The sequence below is a fragment of the Ambystoma mexicanum genome, chromosome 7p, assembly GCF_040938575.1.
Source record: "Ambystoma mexicanum isolate Mex_15411 chromosome 7p, UKY_AmexF1_1, whole genome shotgun sequence".
Taxonomy (NCBI): Eukaryota; Metazoa; Chordata; class Amphibia; order Caudata; family Ambystomatidae; genus Ambystoma; species Ambystoma mexicanum.
This window is the reverse complement of record NC_090939.1, coordinates 606505973-606530255: the sequence shown is the minus strand read 5'-3', so window position 1 is coordinate 606530255 and position 24283 is coordinate 606505973. Positions and strand designations below refer to the sequence as shown.

General features: G+C 46.0%; 1 protein-coding gene across 1 annotated transcript in view; it reads left to right on the top strand.

Moving 5' to 3' along the window:
- Positions 1-24283, top strand: part of SLC9A7 (solute carrier family 9 member A7) — an 889600-nt gene that overhangs the window by 735327 nt on the left and 129990 nt on the right. The window contains exon 13 of the mRNA XM_069636615.1: positions 2714-2777. Coding sequence (XP_069492716.1) covers positions 2714-2777 — 64 coding nt within the window. The remainder of the gene's footprint in view (positions 1-2713; positions 2778-24283) is intronic.

Genomic DNA, 24283 nt, shown 5'->3' with positions numbered 1-24283 from the left:
GAAAGGGCCCTAACTATTTCAAGATGGCAAGAGCCTCTGATCTAGTTTGAGATTGAACTAAAAACCTTCATTACAGTGTATCCCCCTAATAGAACAAGGGTTTGATGTCACAAGCCATCCGTCTGTTTTTAGACATATTTTTATATGAATTGTGATAGGAAACAATTTTATTGTTCTGTCTTTCTATCATTGTGAAAATTATGATTAAAATGAATTGTTTACATACCACCGAATAGTTTCTAAATATAATGAATTGAAGCTGTGAACGTTGATATGGGCTAACTACCTTCTCTGTGTAAAAAAGGAGCACTCAGTGTGCCACTAGGCTGGCTCCACAGCTCGTCCATAATGGGTGAGGGGGCCACTGGGTCAACACCCCCTTGCACATTATGGACAAGCCACATCCACCCAGGGCTCCCCCGCCCCAACCTTTCTTCCCTCCCTGTGAATGAGGCGGCGCCCCCCACAGTTTAAATACCTCTGCCTTAAAGCATGCCCCACTGTGCTAGTTCACATCGAGCTCATGTCCGATCAGTGTTGTACTGTACAGCAGCTACACCGATGTACATCTACCCCAAAATGCAATAGTCACTGTCAACTGCACCATTCAAGCCTTACACTTACGCACAGTGCTGACAATACATGGTACTGCCAGCCCCCACCCAAACCAGATCATGCTAGGAATCTATGGGCAGCTCCAGACATCAGGTCTGGACCGATGCAATGCTCAGGGAGGAGATGATCAGTGGAGCGTCCTAGAACTATTAGCCAAAGCTAATAAGAAGCAGCAGGTGGTCACAGATGTAGCTGTGAGACAGGCAGCAGACAGGGCCAAACAGGAGAAAATGAAAAGACGGGGGCAAATGGCACAGAAGGTCTGGTCAGGGATGCCTCTTCCACTATGCATCCGCCACCACCCACTGCACTGGGCAGAGCCACCAGCCCTATACCAGAAACCTCCACACAGCAGCAAACACCAGAGCACAATCCACCACTGGGCATGGCTCACATACCACCATCCAGAGCACACACCCAGGAACTAAACCACTTTGCCGCCTCCACCCGGGCAAGTAAAGAAAAAGCCAGCCTGGGAAGAAGGAGAGGGGAACCTCCAGTGACCGAAGAGGGAAGGCAGATAGCAGTTGTGGATGGGAGAGGTTATTTCTATGCATTGGCACAGATACCTGAGCCCTCCATGCATCTCATCCTGTATCCTCTGATTAATCGGGTCAGAACGTGCTCACGGTCAAATCATTGGTTCTTGCCCCCCTTGCCTGGGGCATACTGGATGGCATTAAGGGGCACACATAAAATAAGATTTGAGGGAGAAGTTACCTGGTCTAATTGCGCATGTATGCGCCTTTAGAGCAGATGTCCGTTTGGGATGAAGGGTCCAAGAGAGTACCAGTGTGATCAGGGAAAAGGTATGATGTTATTAAGACCTCGTGTAGAATGGAGGGGCTTTGAATGTTTTCCCCAAGTGGCATTTAATATTTTTATTTTTAATATATTTGCTGGGAGACAAATGATTGATCGTCTTGACATTTAAAAAAAATGCTATATATGTATCATATATTTTAAAATGTGTGTAATTTAAGAGGATTCTGCAAAATAATTTCTCAGAGCACACATTCAAAGGCAACAAAGGTTGTGTTCATGGCATATGAATGGCTTCAAAGTTTATGCTGGTGACAGATGTAATCTTGTGAATGCCTACCATCCTCACCATTAGCAAGAGACATCAAACCTTCATAAGAGTTACTGTTTGTAAAGTGGAATGCTCTTAGTGTCTCTGCCAAAAATGACAGGTAGAGGAAATTGGTTTCTGACCTACCTTTTTTTTCAACCTGACTTTTATTTCAGGTGCTGCATGGTTGTGCCAAGTTTATAATTTAACCCCAACCTCCCCACCCCCAAATGTCTCCACATTCCACTGTAAACTGTAAGAAATTCTGTAAGGAATAGCCTTGGAATACCTTGATAGTCTCTAGGTGGATCTTATCTCGATCTTCAGGATTTGGGGTCAATGGGCATTTTCTCAGGGTGACCCACACTTTCCGATAGCTGCTCATAGTAAGCATAGAGGGTTCATGAAATTCAATGCATTGTGCAAAGAAGTTTGTGTAGCTATGTCCTAGGCAGACTCGCTAATTTCAAGGCCCTTGCTAGGAACTTCAAGGGTTGGTGTTGCTTGGGGGAGGACAGATGAATTTTTGACAGAGTGTAGAATAGCAAATTGCCAAGCGTGCAGTGGTAAAATTAGGTTACATGATTGATTGAAAGTGAGCATTTCCGGGTAAAACATTCATGTTTTCATTGCGTTTGGAACAACACACATTGTTCTGCTCATTTGACATCCTCTAATTTGCATCTGGGAACTTGTGTGCATGCACATCTTAGGAGGGGAAAGCTATGAAGGTGTGACCTCCTGTTGGGATTGTGCCGATGTCACTGTGCAAAGTTAGCAACTTGTAATTGTTTCCTGTAATCTTTCTCTTGATCTCTGCTCCTGCCTTGTCTTGGTGCTGTGGTTGCATGAACCTTTTATGTTGTACAGGGACAATGCCTTAATGCCTTCCTTCCTATTATCTAACCTAAGTGGTGTCTTGAGATGTGGGAGCAGAGCATAATAACCAAAACTGTTGCATGCATTCCACTCTCTGTGCTAGTGCCTGTGCAATAACACAATGGGCTTTCTTCTGTATCTTTGCAGGGTTGGAGTTGACCCGGACCAGGATCCTCCTCCCAACAATGACAGCTTTCAAGTTCTCCAGGGGGTAAGTTGCTCTGAACTCTGATCAAACCACTTGCAAGTAATGCATACTGTCAATGGCATCCATTATCCTGCTTGTGAAATGATTGAATATACTTGAGCCCCACCCCCCAACACTCCGCTGACTTTCCTCTCTTCATCAGACTACTTCATGTACCTTTCTTCACGTAACTATAAAATTATAAATGAGCGTTGTCCATGGACCAAGAACAACAATGTTCAGAGGGCCATGGGAGCCAACTCTGAGGATATAGACAATGGTGCAGGGGATGAGTGACACCCTTTTCCTTTTTTATAGATATTACCTTTTAGTTATAGGAAGTTTCAGATATCCGGATTATGCATAACATGGAGATAAAATATCATAGCAACAGAAAAGCAAATTTAAAATAAATTTATTTTGACACAAAAAGCAGGTGCCTAAATAGATTGTTGTTGCGCCACCATTTATACACGACTTTTAATTTTAAATATACCACTTCCGCATGGGATCAGTTGAAAAAACCCTACACCTGTATGTGTTTGTATGCCTTATGCTGTCAAAATTGACAAGGAATGTCCACTTGCACTAAGAAAAAATATATTGTGGACTCTTATTTTTCAAATAAAGAATATTTTTACTTCATTATTCAAATTGTGTATAATTTTACACATAAACCATCTTACAATTCAATCAATGCAATGATTTCCAATTCAATATTCACAGATTTTGAGGTCAGCATTAATTTCCTCCTGATGCCAACTATAAACAGTGTATATAATATAACATTCCAGATTTCTTTTGGCGGTTTAGAACTTTCATGATTATTAGCTTTGCCAACATGTGTTTCACCCTTAGGTCTTTGTTAATTTATTGAAGACCTAATAGTGAACTTATTCAGGGCTTACTGAAAACTTAAAAAATGAACTGCTATGAAACTTTCTCTAGTATTGAGACTCTCTTTGGTTATCAACTTTTCATGTTAATCTAAATGCATTTCATGTAATTATGTAGAAAAATATAAATAATTGTCATATATACAAACACGTTTAATACAATTATAGAGCAAAATAAGAAAAAACGAAGAGAAAAAATATAGAAAATGTGTTAGTCATCTTTGAATTTGTTAGCTTGTTTATTTCAAGCGCACACAAATGACCCACACTTGACAATTCTTTTTCAAGTTTAAAATTGCTTCTCTATATTAATATTTACTTCTCTTGAATTAGTATCATTCTATTGCAGATCAATTACAGGCTATTAAAATGTCTCTTGTATTGAGACTCTTTTTGGTTTTTTCCCAGTATATGTATTCCATCCAGTTTTGAGGAGGAGTGAAATATACTCTTAAAAATAATAATGGTATTGTTGTCAAACAGTTGGTTCACAATCCTTCACCACAAATTCATTTATGTCATTAAATTATTGTTATCTACTGTGAGGAACCATGAATGAGACCCGGACACAAGGAAATCATGGTTTTGGTCAAAGACCTTTATTAAGATAAAAGGGGGTGGGGAAATGCCTCTCTGTCCCTGATCTAAGAGGTGTTTTCCTACCTAAAACCAACAATAAGGGTCAGTCAAGGTTGGGATGTTCAAAACAAAACTGTCCCATATCCAAAGTACTATTCTTGCACTCACATTCTAACAAACGAAATCCTAAAGTGAAAAGGGTAATGTGTTTGGCATTAAGTGATTCAAAAATGTAAAAAATAAAAAGGAAAATGCGTTGCTCTAACACAAATGTTTTAACAGGAAAGAGTTCCTTATTCCAGAGGGTGATTCCCTTCCCCTGGATTTCTCCTCCCTAGGTTGCTTATTCAACAATGTCAGTTCCTTGGGTTTTCTCTTAAGTAATAACAAAATGAGTGTACAAAACAACTTGGCTCTCTGTGTTTGTCTTGGTAGGATACCTAGCATACTCTACTGCCAGGTTTTCACTCCTCTTCTCCTGATCAGCAGAGCCTTTTTGCTAATCCTGATTTGCTTTTCTCAAGACCTCTTTAATGCATGTCCTCCATATACAATGTTCAACTTGTCTCCGCCTGGTTTACTTCCCTACCAGGACTTCCTCTTATACACTCACTTGCTACTGCCAGATATACTCTCCTGCAAGGGCTTTCTTGGATGTGCACACTTGCAACTGCCTGGTATACTCTCTTGCCGGGGCTTTATTAGATGCACGCACTTGCAACTGCCTGGTATACTCTCCTGCCAGGGCTTTCTTATATGCACACACTTGCAACTGCCTGGTATACTCTCTTGCAAGGGCTTTCTTGGATGTGCACACTTGCAACTGCCTGGTATACTCTCTTGCCAGGGCTTTCTTGGGTGTACTCACTTGCAACTGCCTGGTATACTTTCCTGCCAGAACTTTCTCATATATGCTTTTTATACTTTTAATTGGCCTGGTATACTTCCCTTCCAGGACTTTTCTCAGGTGAGCTCTGCGCACTTCTCCAAAATTGATAGTCTCTTGTTTCTGCTTTTTCCGATGTTATATTTGCATGGCGTTTTATCCTGCCAGGGCTTCCCATACATATGTATCGGATACACTCACAAACCTGAAAGTCTTGTGTTTTCCTTTTGATCCCTCTTTCAAAGAAATACTCTTTCTCTCTCTCATGTGCTTATTTAAAGTTTACTGGGTTTTGGCATGGCTGCAAATATAGCCCGGTGTCCCCGCTTCACCTGGGTGGACTCACCAGCTTTGTTCGGCGTCTCCTCTTTGGTTGCCCTACCCGCTTCTTGGCTTCTCTACGTCCCACGGTACCTTCTGGGCTCTTCTGCTTTGTGTCTTCAGGTCTGGTAAGATGAAGGCTGCCTTCAAACAACCCGCGAACGCCGGGAAGCCCTCTGTTGGCTTCTGGTGTTCCGGCAGCATGTTTCTTCTCATGGTCAGCTTCCCTGTTTTCGGTTCTCGAGCCAGTCGGCTCCACAGCCCTCTCTCCAGCTTCACAGTCTCTCGGCTCATTCGGAGAGAAGCAGCTTTCTCTTTTCAGTAGCTCTCTCCAGTCAACTGCTCCACTTGTTTAAATCTTCCTGGGCACAGGTATGCACTCACAACGACTAGAGCGCAGCCTGTATTCCTGGCCTTCCTTGATCTGCATTCCAGCATTCATCTTCCTCGTCAAACCTCCCCAAGGCTAGTGAATCGTAAAAGGTTGACACTTTGGCAAAGAACGTTTTTGCCTCAGGGAGCATGACTCTAAAAGCTGTAAATGCCTCTTGGGCATTTGCTAAATTCTCACATATCCTCTGGAGCACCATTTGAGAAGTACCTGATCACCTCCCAGAGGAGAAGTCAAGAATGGCCTCTTGCAACTAGTGGCTGATGGCAAAGAAATGGCCTGTAAAGTGCTCCAAGCAGAGTTGAACGCACCAGACTGTATGAGTCGTGCTATGGGCACTTCAACAGTCTTGCACAGGTCTGCTTATTTGAGCGGCTTGGGTTTCAAAGTGCTCCCTTTCAGCTTAACCTCTACCCTATGTTCTTTACCAAGCTTGTTGAAGTAGATGCGGCCCACCTCAGGAGAGCCGGCGTCTTTGTATTTCCATACTTGGATGATTGGCTTATCCGGGCACGGTCACCGGAACAGGTTTTGAGCCATCTGGAGGACACCTGTTCACTACTGCATGACTTGGGTTTCTGTCTGGACTTACAGAAATCACAGATCTCACCAGCGCAAAGGCTCCAGTTCATCAGCGCAGTCTTGGACACCCGGAAAGGAAGGCTTTTCCTCCGGAGGAGAGAGTCACCAACATGAAACACATGGTCAGTCTCTTCCAGAACTCCAGCAGTCTCCCGGCATCGACTTTCCTGCACTTGCTCGGCCTTATGGCATCCTCTTATTTTCCTGGTGCCGCAGGCGAGACTCCAGATGTGAACCCTTCAGTGTCTTCTCAGGACCCAGTGTTCGCAGTACTTCGGCAAGATGTCGGATGTCCACGTGTCGAGGTCTGTGCCGAACGACCTGACCTGGTGGAGCAACAGGATGAGCATGGGGGCGTAGAACGTTTCTGGGTGCCATGGCCAGAGGAGCAGGTTGTCACGGACGCCTCGCTGAAGGGCTCGTGAGATTCTGACGGCTCCCTCTAGTTCAGCAATCATTGATCTCGAAAGGAGAAAGGTTACTAAATCAATCTGCTGGAGCTGCGAGCAATCAAACTAGCGCTGACGGCATTGCGCTTTCTCTGCAGGGGAGACATGTCCTGGTGTTAACAGAGAACACAGTGACCATGCACTACCTCGGTTCTAGGTTAAAAGTTCGAAAACAAAAGGCTCGAATGCCTTTTTGTGGGACACCCCGATGGGGTGTCTGTTTGTGATGAAGGACAAAATGAAGTGCAAGCAGTTCTGTTTGAGGGAATGTCTTCCCAGTGCATTTTTGTTGAAGTGGGTCTTCCACCACCATTATGTGTTCCTGCCGATACCAGTAATCCCTTCGGTTCTCAGGAGGTTGCAGAGATTCAGGGATTACCTGATCTAATCGGCCAGACTGTGCGGGGAGGACTTGGTACCCGGATCTCCTGGAACTGGCCGTATTCCACCCTCTCCGGCTTCCATGGAGACCGGACCTCTTGTCTCAGTCGGGATGTCAATGTGTTTCACCCAAGCCAGATCCTCTCAACCTGGATGCTTGGCTCTTGAGAGGCTAGGACATTGATGAAGAAGTGCTAGAGGTGCTGTTGGCTGCAGACCATCCACTAGGTCTCCTCTATACATGTGCAGATGGAGAAAGTTAGGGACTTGGTGCAAAGCGAGCAGCAGTGTACCCCATGTCGTGTCCCCCCTACTCAGTGATGGAGTTTTTGTTGGCCTTAGCCAAATTAGGCCTACAAGTGGTCACAGTGAAGGGGTATCTGGCAGCTCTTTCCATTTTTAAGAGGTCGCCAGGACATGGTTCCTTCTTTACCATCCCTGTGGTGGCTGAGTTTCTAAAGGCCCTAGTTGATTTCTTCCCCCTTCATCTTTTGCGGTCCCCGAGTGGGATCTGAACTTGGTTTTCACATTGCTAATGGCGTCTCCATTGAGCCTTTGCATTCAGCTCCCATCAGACTTGTCACATTGAAGACTGCTTTTATGGTGGCAATCGCGTCCACTAGGAAGGTCAGTGAATTGCAGGGACTCTCCAGTAAAGTCCCTTTCCTGAATTTTATTTTAAAGAGAAAGTGTCCCTGAAAGTACACCTGAAGTTTTTACCAAAAGTTATGTGAGAATTTCATCTGGGTCAGAACATTGATCTCCCACCATTTTAACCTCCACCCTATCCTTCAAAGGACAAGGAGAGGCTCAACAGATCGGATCCCAAGAGGGACCTGAGTTTTTACCTGGCTAGAACAGGCCCTTTCTGAAAGGATGACCAGTTGTTCATTGCATTTTCACAATCCAGTTTGGGGCGAGAAATACTAAACAAACTATCTCTCGCTGGATAGTGTTACGTATTTCTAAATGTTACCAGACCGTGGGTAAGGAGGTGCCAGCAGGGTTTAGGGCCCACACTACCAGAGGGGTTACGATCTCCTCGGCTCTTCAGAGGGGAATGCCGGCTAGAGTCATTTGTTGCACAGAAACACAGCTTGGACTTGGCCCATGGGGCCGATGCGCGGTTTGGTAGGGCGGTCCTCCAGAGCTTTTTTGGTTTCACTTCCAATCCTCCTCCAGCATGGTTACTGATTTGGGAGTCTATGAAAATGAGGAATCTGTGGGAGAATGCAATCCATTGAAGGAGAAATTACCAGTGGGGAACTGCGCTAATACAGCGCCCGATGTCACATCAATTGTTGAGGAATGGCGCTGCTTTATACGAGGGAGTCGTCGATGATGATATTGAGCAGCACTATGCCCCCGTCGAAAGATTTTCTGTGCAGCTGACGCTGGGTTGCTATCTGTCAAGATTAGGAATCTGTGGGAGAAAAAGCCATAGAAAGAACATTACTGGTAAGCAATTTCTCCTTTTTCTGTAAAGCATTGTTTTCTAAATCACACAAAACGTGGTCACTTTAAAAATATTTTTTGATAAAGATGAATTTAGATGTGTAGAAAAGTTGAGAGCAACGTCGTATTCTTGAAGCATGAGCAGGCTCTGGGATTCATGAAGGGAAAAGCCATTGAGCGTGCACTCCTAATAGGACCCAGTGCCAGTACCCGCACACCTGAAGAAAGTATGGTAATAGGCTGAGGGAAGATCAGCAGGTCAGATGCCCTGAGTCGTGAGGGTGGGCTTCGAAGGGCAAGCTGTGGGCGTCAGCAGGTGCAACCCTTAGAGTGAAGGACCAAAAACCTGAGCCACGTGAGTGGGGTAGCCTTGGAAAAAGAGAAGGCGAGGTGCTGTGTGAGTAGCAGCACAGGAGGCACAGGGGCACTGATCTGGCAGTTGTTGGAGGAACAACGAGTGTGGAAGCGCCACCTTGGCACAGGAGGAGGCTGTTTTGGAAGAGATTCGTGGAGGGAAGTACCTGCTCAGAACCTCACATTGAGCTACCTTGGCAGGCTGCAGCGGTTATAGTAGGGGAGTTATTGTAGAAGTGTCATGCTAAGTTACCAGTGATACAAATGGTCTGTTGGTGTTCCTGTTGTTAGGATCTTACCTGCATCAAAGGGTGCCACGGTCCACGGGGACAGATCGCTACTTCCTCCCCCCTCCGCTGAACCTCCCTGACCGCGGGGCTGGTCGCATAATGAAGCTTGGCACCTGTACTCAAGATGGCGATGGTGGGGACGGCGGCAGGTTCGGGTAGGCGGTAACGGCACCTGGAAGAGCATACGTGCACTTTCAGTTGCACACAAGAAGTGAAGAACCGTGTAGACCTGCGTCTGATCAATGACGTGCTTACCAGATCAAGACTCCATACTCATCCGATCTTGCTGTTTATGCTACCTCCTTGAAACCAAGACCCTTTGTGGGTATTTTTCTTAGATAGAGACAGTGAGGAGATTATTTTTTCTGCTCATCCACAAAAGTTCAAAGCTAGGTCCACATGTTAATCAGTAGGTCATTTCAAAGTACTACAAAAAGGGGAGGGGCAAGGTACCACCTTGGGTTGTTACGTGACTAATTTGTTTCCCTTGCTATATTTCAGACTTGGGAGACGACTAATATGCAGACTAACACGAGAGCCCGAATCTTGTGCTATGTTCCTAACTGTGGTCCGGACAGGAGATCGTAACCCTGATTGAGTCCTGTTAGGAAACTCGGGTGTACTGTCTCTCCTCTGGTTCCTAGCGATTGCACCAAGCAGCAGACCCATTCACCAGAAACATACCTCAGGTACTGACACCTGTAGCTTGGAGCCCTAGATATATATATGCCAAATATGTTCACCAGGTGAGTATTGTGAAAGCTGGGTAACCCTACGAGCCATGCAGAGGGTTGAGTGGATGTTCTTCCTCTGGAGTTTGAGCATTTTGAAAAGGACTGGGCAGAACAGAGCACTCTAGGAGTTAGTAGGAGATGAACCTTAACTCTGGAGTTTGGGATGTGGGAAAGGTGCCTCCCAACCCCATTACAAAAACAGTTCACAATAGTTCGATCAAACAAAGCCGACCAAACCTAAAATGATTTAATCATGTAGAATCCTCTAGGTGATATGACTATGTTGTATTAATCGCACTCTCTCTCACAATGAGATTGAGATATCTAATGAACGCTGGAGCTAGCATGATGGCGGGATCTAAGGAGAATGCTGGAGCTAGCATGGTAGGGAACTGTAAGGAGAATATTGGGGTTAACATGATTTAAAGATCTAAGGAGAAGCTGGAGCTAAATTGATGCAGGGATTTAAGGTGTACGCTTGATCTAGCATGATGGAGAGATCTAAGGGGCACTCCGGAGCTAGCATGCTAGAGTGATCTTGGGAGAATGCTGGAGCTTTCAGGATTAAAGGCTCTAAGGAGGGCACTCGAGCCAGTCAGTCATCAATCCTGACTGGCGTCCGCATTAATGTCGTCCAGTAAGCTGCCGGCAAGCTCTACCATGAAACATTGAATACTTAGTACACACTAAAACCCTCGTGACACTGGCAGAAGACAGTTTTTTGTGCTCTTTTTCCGAGATACTTTATTTTACAATTGCAGAAATACCTGAAAGAGATATTTAGATAAACAAGGCTAGACCAACAGACCCTCCACGAACACTTTCTTTGATATGCGAGTAGTGAAGGTCCCAGGAAAGTGAGGCATACTAGACAGTTGCATGTGCTCCCACTTGTTATATCCTCAGAAATATGGTAATGTATGGTATGATAGCAGGTGCTTTTAAAGCACAGCTTACACCTTGAAAAGGCATTTAGGCGCTAGATAGAAAAGGTGCAGCATGCACACGAAGGCAGGAAGAATGTTAATGTGGGAACAACATTATTAATTCCCGTCTGAATTCCAGATGGTTTCTCGTAAGACACAGGTGGGCTGGCAGGGTATTCCAAAGTGACAATGCAAATTTTAAAAAGCCCCTCCCCCACCTGAGAAATCTGGGCGTAGAAAAGATCTAGAAGGCCAGCAGAGGATTACCATGGTAGGTGTGATGGTTTATAGTGTACAAATCGATCCCTGAAGAAAGTAGGAGTCAGATGGTAGAAAGGCCTGTGCACCAGGCGCAAGGAATTGAACCGTATACGTTACTTCACTGGTAATCAATGAAGTGATTTCAGTGCTGCAGAGAGATGAGCCCTTCTGCCCCTTCTTCCTAAGGTAAAAATCATACGAGCAGCGGCATTCTACAAACTGTAGCTTATGAAAGGCTGATTTGGGCAGCCCCAGATATGCAGCCTTGCAAAAATTCAAACGACTGCCTTTACAGGTATTTACCAGCTGGACTCTGTGTGAGAAAGAGAAATGGTCCAGAAATGTTTTTAACGTCTGCAAGTGAAAGACACGGGTATTGATCACCTTGCTGATTTGGTGGCCTATCGGAAGCAAGGGATATAGCCAGATCGCTAAATCCCTCACATTTTGAGACAAACTCGGACAAGGACCAAGAGTGTTGGGTCAACATTCCTCCACCCACAGATTAGAGTCTGCAAGCATAGAGGCAGGAGTTGAACACAGCAATAGCTCAATTTTCTGCATATTACATTCCAGATGATTTGTGTTCATCCAAAAACAGAGTTACTCCAGACATTCTTTGAAATGACAGTCCCCTGCCTGTTTAAATACACTAAATGGAAAATCAATTGTGTATCACGCGCATGAATTTAAAGGGTGGCCACAAAAGATCTGATAATATCTGTTAGAAGTTTCATATACAAGGCCTGCCTACAATGTACCCAATCCTCGTTGCAACTTCTAATGTCCAAGTAACGTGTAAAATAAACAAACAAACAAACAACTTAAATTGTAGCAGGCTAAGTGGGGAACGCTGTGGAATGCCACAAGTAATGGCAAGAGATTAGTGTGTTCAAATGGAGGCTGTACAACTGACTATGTGGTCAATGCTTTGTCCAGACACAATCCAGCTTGGGTGTCATCCAAAAGGCCCTACTCTTTCACAAAGGCTTGCAATTGAGATATAACTATTATCTCCATTAATTTACTCGGTTAGGGGCTTAATGAGATATGGCGGTCATTGTCCTGGTCGCCCCGGTCTAAAGAAGGTTTTTTTAAGTAGAGGTGTAACTGCTGCTGTTTTTCGACAATCTGGGACCATGCCGGAATCATAATAACTAATGATGATTTGAAACAGATCATCGGCTACCACGGTTGATTCTAGCAGGGCATGGTTCATGTGGCGAGCTAGTGGAGCGCAGGCATAACGAATCGCTGACAGGGATGTACAGTCAGCCATCTACAGAAAGTGGCTTTTGCGCGGGCCCCTTAAACCGCGTAGGAGAATTATCACGCGGGAGCCGGGCTACGTGTGACTGTCTTTATTTTAATACGACAGGAAACTACTCCACATCCCATAGCCCCCTCCCTAGCCCAACGTCCCTTCCCCCTGTCAGGGAGAGTAAGACCGCAACGGCGGTCTGCCCACACAACGATGTGGGCGGGCTGCAGAGCCCTCATGAACAACCTGACACCCCCCCACTTTTTAGCAAACGAGGTGCTGGCCCCTCCTCACTCCATTTCTTCTATGAGTCTGTGGGGTTTGATGCGGCTTCTCTGGGGTCGACCACTGTAACCGGGCGTCCGCTCGGCCAGGCCCTGTGGTGACGAAATGTCCTCACCTTCTGAGGCCTCGCTCTCCTCCATGTAATAGCTGTCCTGAATGTGGTCGTCCTCACTGTCTTCTTCTCTGTCCTGTACGTCCTCCATGTAATACCTCTTGGGTTTGAAGTACGACACTTTTCGAGTGACGAAGGATTGGTCGGTTCTCTGGGCCGTGATCATCGTCCCTTTCTTGTGCATGACCGTCAGCGGTTCCGGTGCAAACGTGGCATCCTCCTTGCGTTGCTTGGGTTGCCGCAACCACACTTGGTCTCCCAGTTCAACATTAGACTCCTGTGCCTTTCTTTTGTGATCAGCGGTGTCCTTCATTTTGGCTTTGGATGTGTCGTCCTTGTGTCTGGCCTCCTGTTCAAGGGGCGTGGCCACTGCCGAGTGTGGTTCTTCCGGCAACCGTGTCTGAATTGGTCTGCGGAACATCAAGTCGGCTGGGCATATGCCCGTCGTTCTATGAGGGGTGTGACGATAGTCCTTGAGGAACTGATAGAGTGCTTGTTCGAATGGTTTATGGAGTATGGTCGCTATTTGCAGGGTTCTTTTAATATTGGCCATAAACCTCTCGACCTGGTGTTGTATGTTTACCGGAATGCCCCGGTAGTGCTGGGCGACAGGCGGTACCCTCGGGTTTATATGCAGCTGTACCTTTCGGTGTTTCAGTTTTCTTAGGCCTTTGAACAGATTAGGGAATGTCTGTTCAATGGCGTCCGGTCTAGCATAGTATTTGTGGGTCATGAGCTGGTATAATATGTGCACCAAACCCATCTCGACGGCGGTCTTAAAGCTGAGGATGCACCCGCTGTTGGCTTCCGTCTTCAGGATGTGTAGCGGGATCTTTGCCGCGTGCGATTTCTGCACGCACCATGCGGATATAGTCCCTTTGCAGGGTAGCGGGGTTGTAGCTCCGTATGGGTATATGTCCACTGACGCCTTTCGGATCTTTGGGGGGTTGGTGAGTGAGTTGTACGTCTGTTCACTTATTATGTGGACTGTCACCCCCGTATCAATGAGGAATTCCAGAGGTGTGTTGTTGACTTGTAAGGTGAGCGTCGGACTATGTTGGGTGGCTGTGGCGTTGTTGAGTGCCCACACGTACCCTTTTTTCCGTTGGTCGTCTTCTGATAACTGAGATTCACTGCCTGATGGGGATCTCATCTCGATGTAACGGACGAACCGTCTTCTTTGTGATCGCCTTGATCCGTCGGATGGCCTTCTGTCGTCTCTGACGTATGAGCTCCTTCGAGGTTTTTCTTCTCTCCGGGGTCCCGTCTGTTCTTCTTCTCCTCTCCCTGCTGGTGGGCTGTGTCGCGAGCTTCTCCTTCTCTCATGTTGTCTCGGTCTGCTGGGTCCTGGTCCCGGAGGATTCTTGCAGACTGCTCTGTAATGGTCCATTCCGCCGCAGGTGGTGCATTTTTGTCCTACTGCTGGGCAGTCACCCATGTGTGGATACTCGAACCCGCATCGGTAGCACGTGGCGTCTGTGCCTTTCCCTCCATGTGAGGGAGCAGCATATAGTCTGTTAATCGCGTCTGCATTCGGTGTCGGGTGTTGAATGGTGACCTTGCCTAGGCTGTCATGCTGCGACTCAACTGCGGCTTCCATCCTGGCGAGTGCGAGGATTTCCTCGAGGGACCTTTGCTTCTGGAGCAGTTGCTTCCTGAAGGGTTGCGAAATGCAGCCGGCTATGACTTGGGATCGTAGAGCCTCGTCATTTGAGTATTTATGGAATTCACAGTACTTTAGCTTGATGCGTAGGCACATCACAAAGTTGTCGAGTGACTCTCCTTTTTCCTGTCTAGTAGTATGAAAGACATGGCGCTCGTAGTCAATGTTTGTATGGGGCGTGAAGTATTCTGATAGCTTCCCATGCAGTTCTCCATAGGTGACCGTGTCTACGTTCATCAGTTCGCCTGCAATGTCCCTGACAGCGGGGCCTACTGTCATGAATAAGGTGTTTTTTAGCATTGCGTCATCGGTTAAGCCGATTGCCCCCATGTAGAATTTAAAATCCCTGAGCCATATGACCCATCTGGGTCCTAGATTGGAGGTGTCTCTGACATCGAATGGGCCCAGTATAGGTAGGTTCTGTGAGGCGGTACCTGATGCTGGTGCCTGTTGGGGGTCATCTGCCACGGCTCCAGATCCGCCAGATGAGGAAGCTGCTGGGCTCGTTGGGGCAGACATGTCCGCTGTGGCTGTAGTGCTCCGGTGGATGCCTGGCGCGCCTTTGAAATCTCTTGTCGCCGCTGTGCTGCAGCCCTCCGCACGTGCGGCTCCCTTGCGGCGCACGTGTTGTGTGCTGGTGGTAGGCTGCTCTGCGTCACCTTGGCGGGCTGTCGTGTGCCCCTTTGTACTGTCCCCTGGGTTCCTGGGCCTTTGTGGTGCCTCCCGCTGCCTGCGGGTTGATGTGAGAGAGGGGGGGGCGGGACCAGCGCCCGCACCGGCCTGCGGGTCTGCCGCATTCGCCTCGTGGAGCGCGAACGCGCCCACGTGGTGTGTGTGAAGGGCGGCTCCCTTCCTCGGCACTCCGTGCCTGCGGCTGGTCCGGCGGGTCCTCGTTCACCTGTGGAGCGCTGACGCGCCACGATGCTCGACCGCGGTCCTCAGTGGATCTCCCGGGCCCCTGGGGCAGAGGTGCGCCGACGCGCTGCACCCGCTCGCCTGCAGGCCTCCTGTTGACACGAGCGGGTACGATGTACCCCTCGTCTCCAGTTGTAGGGTTTTGCGCGGGCCCCTTAAACCGCGTAGGAGAATTATCACGCGGGAGCCAGGTTACGAGAGACTGTCTTTATTTTAATACAACAGGAAACTACTCAACATCCCATAGCCCCCTCCCTAACCCAACGTCACTTCCCCCTGTCAGGGAGAGTAAGACCGCAACGGCGGTCTGCCCACACAACGATGTGGACCGGCTGCAGAGCCCTCATGAACAACCTGACAGTGGCCGGGCTGTTGTCGACTGAGTAAAACACGTGCAATTCCCTCTGCATCTTGCCCATTGTATCCGAAAAATATTGGGCCAAATTGTTATAAAAGGCCTGGGCGGAGGCGTATGAATTGTGTGGAGCTCGAGGTGACCGTATGCTCTGAAAGGTCTTTAAACATTAAACTAATTCGGATTTGAACTTCACGGTCTCAGGTTTGCAGGGACGATACGGTCTACTTTTGTAAAACTTCACAACTCTTTCACCTCATTCCATAAAACGTCAGTGAAGTATTTGCTTCCCCTTGTGCGCCACCTTTGAAATGTTTACTTCAGATAGCCAAGGAAGTGGAAAGGCTGAAGGCTTTGGGTTTCTTTTCATCTTCTGCCAAATACCTTCTCCTTCTCGTTCAGGCGAAACAACAAACTTCCAATTGTCCTTTTGGAGCAGGAAGCGCGTTACAGTCGGCTGGTAACATCATCATACCACGTGATGCTGTGCTGTGGCCCTGCAATACGAGTGGAAATGAAAACCAAGCATGCTTCCTGGCCTACAGTTTGTTATGTGCATTCCAAACTTCAGTTCAAGGCACTAAAAGGATCAGAGGCAGCATAGACTAATTCAACTGTTGCAGAACAGTAAAACATTTTCTTCGTTAACCCTTAACATTGACAGTTCAGGATTTCTTTCCAAAGTGATGCAGATTATGTTTGTTGCTTGTATAGCACTTAGCCTATGCTTAGGCCAGTGCAAGGTTTTGACAGCCTGTGGTGGCACAGAACTCACGTTTCTGGGCCCTCACAGCCTTCATTCACCACCATATATCTAAGGAGATGATGCCTTTGGTAGACAGGTTACCAGGCAACCGCACCCCAAACAAATTCCAAAGGGTCAACCACTGGCGCCTCGCAAATACTTTATTTGTTAGAAGCAGAGGATCATTTTAATGGGAATCTCTCTACTAGTGGTGGATAATTGGAGCAATCAGTTTCTCAGAAAAGGTCCTGGAAATGTAAATGTCTTATGATAATAACGCTTGGAAGCATTTGCTCCTGAAAGCCAACACAAAGCTCTGGTTAGACTTTCTCTCCTATATTAATGATGTGGTTTGATGCATGCAAAAAACGGTTTGCTTTTGCACATTTATAATAAGGTGCATGCCCATATCAAACAGTGACTACAGGGAGGTGAGCTTATGGCACCGTATATTTTCTTTAAGTCTTGAAAGTGCATTTCCAAAGCAATTCTTTAGGCTCACATTACTTTGGATTCTGGTACTTGTAGTCTTCCATTCGAGCTGGGAACAATATAACTGCAACCATACTCCATTTGCTTAACATATTTATAAAAAGATGTAGTTCTGGGGCTTGTGGACCTGTTTAGATTCACATGCAAAGCATATTCCGTCATCTAGTGGTTAGGAATCAACAGGAACTCATACTATCCCTACAGTATGTGTGCAGGTGCCCACAATGCTCCTCTAAGTCGGCGACCTCAGATCGTTTTTTTCTGGCAATGCCAGCTGATACCCAAGACATCGGTGCCCAAGAAAACCTGTTTCGAAATAACCACCTACCTGGAATCGAAAAGAGACCTGAAATATTTTCTATTCTAATCTCCAAAAAAAAGCATTAGTGGCTTGAATAGAAGAATGACTCGACATGTGAATTTAAATGTGTGGTCTCAATGTTAGGGCTTTGATGGCCCCAATGGAAAAGACTCTCTTTATGTGTTGCCATAGTTGCCATTCTAAATTCACTTAGTTGGACACCCGTTAGGCGTGTAACTAGTGCCAACTCCGCACCAAAACACATAGCACCAACAGAACCACAGCCAGAAAACGGAGCACTAAGAAGATAGGCATTGAGAAACAGGGCACCAAAACAGCTATTTTAGAAAAGAGCACACCGAGGTGAAAACACTGTAGCAAGCACAAGGCTGAACATAACGTGCAGAAAGACACACATCAACTTGAAGCCAAGCTGCAATCTTCGTTGACACCGGAAACACTAAAATATGCGAGAACCAGTGCTCCAGATAAGATTTTGCTCCCCATTTTTAAACTTTCTGAGTAAATTTGATTTCAAGGGAGCAGAAAAGAGTGTTCTCCTTTGGAAAAGAGACAAGTATGTGGCATCCACACTATGCGTGCAAAAAGTTAAAACTGTATGGAAATCATCACGTGATAGCAGTCCATATTGCAAAATAAAAGAGGTGATGCCTGGAAGGTTTAGAATTAATCTTTACCTCTGACATTGATCTGGGCAACCCTCCAGACCATTGTTCTGCCATTACAAAAGTGGAACGACTATATGCAAATCAGGCTGGGTCCCACCCCAAAAGGGGCAGTCTTGACTCCTTGGCCACATCCCTTCTGCACGCGACCACAAGCACCCCCAAGCATGTTTCGGCCTCTTGCCTGGAAAACAAGTTATCCTCACAATTGACAGATAGTAGCACAAGCATCCTCTCACAAATGGAACAGATGAGCACTAATGCACTGATCTTCCCCTGCATGCAAAGAATAGGCCACTATGGGCAAGGGCGCTTTATTTGCACCGTGACTGTGCTGTTTGCCTCTTAGCAGCTCTGCAACAAACAATGCAAATAATAATGGGAGACAGCGGGTGCCAGAAGACTGGCCCACCACCTCTCATTATTGCACTAGCAGCATAGAGACGCTGACTGACAGGAGACGATTCCTCTCTTATCAGTCAGCGTTTCCACATTGAAGAGACTCTCAACCTGAACACGCTGACTAAGAGGAGAGGACTCCTCTCAGTCAACCTGTCTACAAGAGAGGGCCATCCAGTCCTCCAGGGCAGCTTAGTACAGCACATGTGGAGGGTTCATGCAGGTAAGGTTTTTTAATGTAATGTGTATGTGCATGCATGGATTGTATGAATGTATGTTGGTGTTTATTTTTATGAATGTGTGTATGCAAGGAGTGGATGTGTGAATGCGCGGGGGTATGGCATTCTTTTCCTTTACCCTTGATGCAGAGTAAAGTGAACTGTTTTTAAGTGGATAGAGACTGGCTTGCATATACTGCAGGCCTGTCTATTCACGAAATAACACTTAGGTTTGAATTGCCCTTGATGCACAGTTACTTTGCACTAAGGTTAAATCAAACTTAAGCGTTATTACCTGGCTAGACTGCTCTATATTAGTGGTGCCAGTCTACATGTACTTTCTTATTATGATATGTGGCACCTCCCCCCCCCTTCTCTCCCCACTCTTTTTCATGCACTTGCACTATTTGACAAGTCGTTAGGCATAGTACGGTAGTTTATTGATTGTATGCCCTTCTGCTCCTCACCCCCCTTCTCTCATTCCTTCCTGTCATGCACTTGCACTAGTAGAAATGCCCCTGGCATAGTATGCTAGTTAATTTTTGTTAAAATTATTCTGAATCTTCAAGGCCTAAGAATGATGACTGTATTCCCTTGTTCCCTACCCTCTTTGAAGTACTTCACTTGTGTATAAGCACTCTACAAATAATTACTATTCCAGCTCAAGACTTGTCCTTAGGGGCGTGGCCAGCAGCCATGTGAGGAAGACGTCCACTCACTGGGCTCCTGCTGACCTGACAGTGAATTAACGTGTTACTTGGTGTTACGCAGCTTTTATAATCTCAAAACTGAAACATAGCTGCAGCATAATCTGGAGAGGCTGTGGGCCGATTGTTAGGCTGAGACGCACTGCCTGGAGGCAGCTGCATCGTAGAGCATTGAAACGGTGGATTCGGAGGAAACAAAAGGAAAATGGTGGCGGGGAGAGCGTAGTGGCTAGGCCACAGAGGAATACAGCCGAGTCTGCCCTGCCGTACCAGTAGCAAGGGCGGACTGCAGGTGGTTCGGGGCACCCAGCCGTGAAGTAACGGACGCCAGGGACATTGCAGTCTTAAACCGGGACGTGAAGAAACTCGCCGGATGCTGGTGCCCAGGACTGTGGAACTGTGCATGAGAGGAAGCTCGCAGCAGCAGGCGCAAAGTGGACACACTGAACCGAAACATCTACTGCAGCCTTAGAAGGAGATTGTTCGTAGCTCTCCAGACGAGAGGTGGCGGACAGCCTGGTGAGTACGAGCACATGGCCCTCCTGATCACTGCAGGCAGGGACTGCATACGCGAGAACCGCCAGAGGGAAAACGCAGGCCTGGGAAGCCCAAGGCAGTGTGGAACGTACAGGAGACGAAGGTAAGGAGTGGGTAGGAGGAGCCCGTGCATAAGATATAGTGCTTCAACAATACCGCTGGGCACCCGCCCCACCGCGACCACTCCCAGGAACATTGAGGAAGAAAGGCGTCTGAAGCGCGCTCATGCAAGGGCTAATGTACATGCACCCGAACGGGAGAGAAGGAGTCCCGAGACCAATGCGCCTGCTGCGCACAAGACCCAGTAGAGGTGGGTGCAGCAGGCCACACTGAAACAGTGTGAGAACAGATCGTTGAGCTCATCATAAGGCCACTGAAGAAGGGTGTGTGAAGCACACCCCATTGATTATGTTTATGTTTCGGAACGTATATAGTGCACCAGGTACTATATAAGCACGCTTAACAAACAAACATAAGACTGAACAAAGCGGGCTGCAGATATAGATCAAATAGCAGTTCATAATGGAGGCTCCACGGACAAGCATAACGTTGTTATGGAATGAAAAGGGATTAAGAAAAGAGGACTAGTTTTCAGCTTTTTCTTGAAAACCTCTGTGGATGCAATAACTCTCAATGAGGGCATTAAAGTATTCCATGCCTGGGGAGCCGCCGATGCAAAAGCAGCATCCCTGGACTTCTTAGTCTTACAGCGGGGGATAGTAAGAAGATTACAATCATCTGATCTAAGAGATCTTGTACTTTGCTTTAAGATGATGACTTCTTTCAAATACACAGGCATTTGTCCCTGCACACATTTGTGGGTGATGAGGAGCAGCCTAAAGGAGACCCTGGCCTGCATGGGGAGCCAATGGAGACTTCTTCTTGTTTCCGACACATGATCTCTTTTTGTGAGACATTTAACGACTCTTACGGCTCCATTTTGAATAACCTGGAGACAGTGAAAATCGTATAGAGGCAGGCCCACCAAGAGGCTGCAACAATAATCTATTTTGGAGCCTATGATTGCTCTTGCCAATGTCTCAGATTTTTTCAGATATAAACGGTCTGAGGCAGCAGAATAATTTAATAACATTTGAGGCCGAAGAATCAGGCTGTTGACCTGGGCCTTCATATTCAGATTTTTATCTAAATAGATGTCCAAGGACTTCACCTTGCACATTGATATTGCAATTGTCTATATTGAAGTTCTTATAGCTAGGTCCCAATTTCTCAAGTTTGGTCTCTGACCCAACTAATAGCTCGATTTTGGAACCGTTAATGGCTAGACCAGCAGCCACCATCCAGTGCTGAATCTTTTGATAGATTTTATTGATAAGTTTTTCATCCTCCAGGTATGATCCTGAGATGGGAATAACACACTGAGTGTCGTCCATCTAATTCGCAAATATGATCCCTTCATTTTCCAACATCTGAAAAAATGGGATCATAAAAATATTGTAGAAGCAGGGCGACACGCAGGCTCTCTGTGGGACACCATACATAAGAGTGATGGGTTTCGCTTCTGCACTGTCAATAGCTACCCCAACTTGCCTCCCCTTCAGGAATGAGGTAGTCCAATTGGTGGCTGCCTCGGAGAACTTGGCATTATTCTTTAACCTGGTGGACAGGATGGAATGGTCCACCAGGTCAAAAGCTGCCAAAAGGTCAAGAATCATAAGAAGAAGAAATATGACCCCTTTCCATCCTCTGAAGTAGGTGGGATTTCAGAGCAAGCAGAGCAGTCTCGGTTCCATGATTCAAATCGAAAACCTGATTGATAATCATGGAAGATGTGATTCTCCTCCAAAAAAGCTTACATTTGATTGTATGCTACTCTGTCCAGAATTTTTAACAAGCAATTGGTGTTTGTGATAGGTCTATAATTCGATGCACTCTGGGGACATAGGCTGGGCTTCTTGAGAAGTGGAGTAATCCACACATTTTTTATATTATCTGGAACCCTATTAAGGGCAAAAGATGAATTGACAAATTTAGTCAGTGCGGGAATAAGAATAGGAGAGCATTCCTTTATAATAATGGATGAACATGGGTCCCCTTTGCAGCTTGTACTTTTGAGCTGAATAATAACTTTAGCCAGTTCTTGTTCCGAAATTGGCTGAAAGCTAAAAGTAGGATGATCCTTAACATTATTTACAGGAGTATATAGGTTGACCTCCAAATTTTGTTTTGGCACGACAAGTTTTTCTCCTCAATTACCTCTCTGATTTTTTCCAATTTATTAGACAGGGCCTGCTGGATTTCCGTACACCACAACTCATTTTTAAGAATAACATCCTGAATAGGGCCGGGTGTATGAGATTGCGCCTTTAGGATTTTAAAAAGTTCTCTGGTGTCAGATTTGGCGTTCATGATTCTTATGTTAAATTACTCTTTTTTTGGCAGTAAATATAGCCAATTTATACTCTGCTGATGCCTTTTTTTAGGCTGCAAGACTAAGCGGTTCTCTAAGTTGGCGCCAAGCATAAAAGAGTTTAATTATTTTAGAATTATGTTCCTTAAGGTCCTCATTAAACCAGGGATTATGCACCGTAGATGATTGTATTGTATTTTACTTTTAACTGACGCAAACATCTCTGTGGCTGCGCCTAAAGAATTGGTGAGTATGGTAGAAATTTCTTCTAGGTTGTCTAAGGTGCAGACTTTGCTGTTAAGAGCAGAAGCCCAGTCGGTAAGGTTTGCAAGATTCAACTTTTTGCAGTTTCTAACCTTTAGTGCCAGCTTAGGCAGAATAGCTTTTTTGTTTGAAATAATCAATCTGCATTTGAAAACATATACAAGAATGATCAGACCGTGGACATGCTTTGACCTCTATATCAGTAAGGGTCAGATGAAGAGAAGACACCCAATATAATGTATGTTCCTGAATATGGGTCAGAACTTTAATATGATGAGAAAAGCCAAAAGAGTCCAGGGTATTTTCCATAACTTTTGCTATAGCATCTGTGGCACACCCCAGTCAGAGATTGAAATCTCCCAATAAGATACATTTTGTATTTGGCTTCAAAAGAGACTGTTCAGAATAGCTGGAAATGTTGAGTCAGATGAGGGGGCTCTATATAATAAAAGAATGTTGAGTGTAGTTTCAGCACTGATCGCTAGTTTGACCTGGAGAAGTTCTGTGCCAGGTATGATGTCGAACTTACTTTCCCATGTTTTAAGCTCGGACCTGATAATGAGGGCTACACCCCCGCCCCCCCTCTATTCAGCAGCATTCTGTCCTGCCGAATCATATAATATCCTTCTGGGATAGCTAATTCCAGTACAGGTTCAGCTACCTCGTGGCCCCATGTCTCCATAAGGGCACATATATCCAGGTTTAATTCCTGGATAATGCCCGCTACTTCCATGGCATGTTTGGGTAAAGACCTAGTGTTTAGCAACATATATTTCAAAGTGCAGTGTGGTTTGATAATCTTCACAGAGTTATGGTTGACAGTGCAGGTGGGTGCTGGTAAAATAGTGGTAGGGGAAGGTATTATAGAGGTCTGGTTGTGAACTTCTGATACTGTCTTTTTCCTATGGGTTTTGGGCGCATCCACACACAAAGGCGTGGCAAAGGCAGTGGGCCGGATACCAATTGTGTCTGCTTGAGAATCTATCTTGGAGCAGACCGTTAGGAAGTCGTTATGTGGTAGTGGGTTCCTCTTGTCCTCCAATATAGGAGGGAGGTGGTCTGCTATCAAGTTATTAATCGTGGTGTCAGATAATAGAGGGTTCGTTCTATCTAACTCGATGGGAGCGCGTAGCAAGCATATTGCATCCAGTCTATCCCTGGCCATTTTTATTGCATGCAAGACCTCTGTAATGCCCATGTTGTTTTCTTACCTGGGGTAACGGAGATTAGCCTGACTCCTAACTCACGTAACGAACCGTAACAAACCGGCTCCTACGCACCGGCGCTCATGCGCCTGGCGTGAGAATAAGTATTGCCAAATGACACGTAAAAACAGGGTCGTTACTTCAGTTAATTAAAAGGCACAAATCACGTAATATAAACAATGCCTAAAAATATTCTTAAAATTACAAATTCAAAGCTAAAAGGTCCAGTATGCACTAACAAAACGAATCAATCCAGACAATAACAATACAGAAGCGGAGAAGGACGTATTGATAGGAACAATCACTTGCTCTGAACTGGCAAGGTCACCTGCAAGAAGACACTAGGCCCTAATACGCAGTGGAGTGCCGAGCTGACAGGGGAGTACGAACCCACCGCAATGAAGCCTGCCCCGGGTGGTGAGGGGACGCTGGTGGAAATGATGGAACTTAAAGGGCTAATGAAAGTGGGCCCATACTGTAAGTGAAGCTGAAGCGAGAGGCACTTCAAA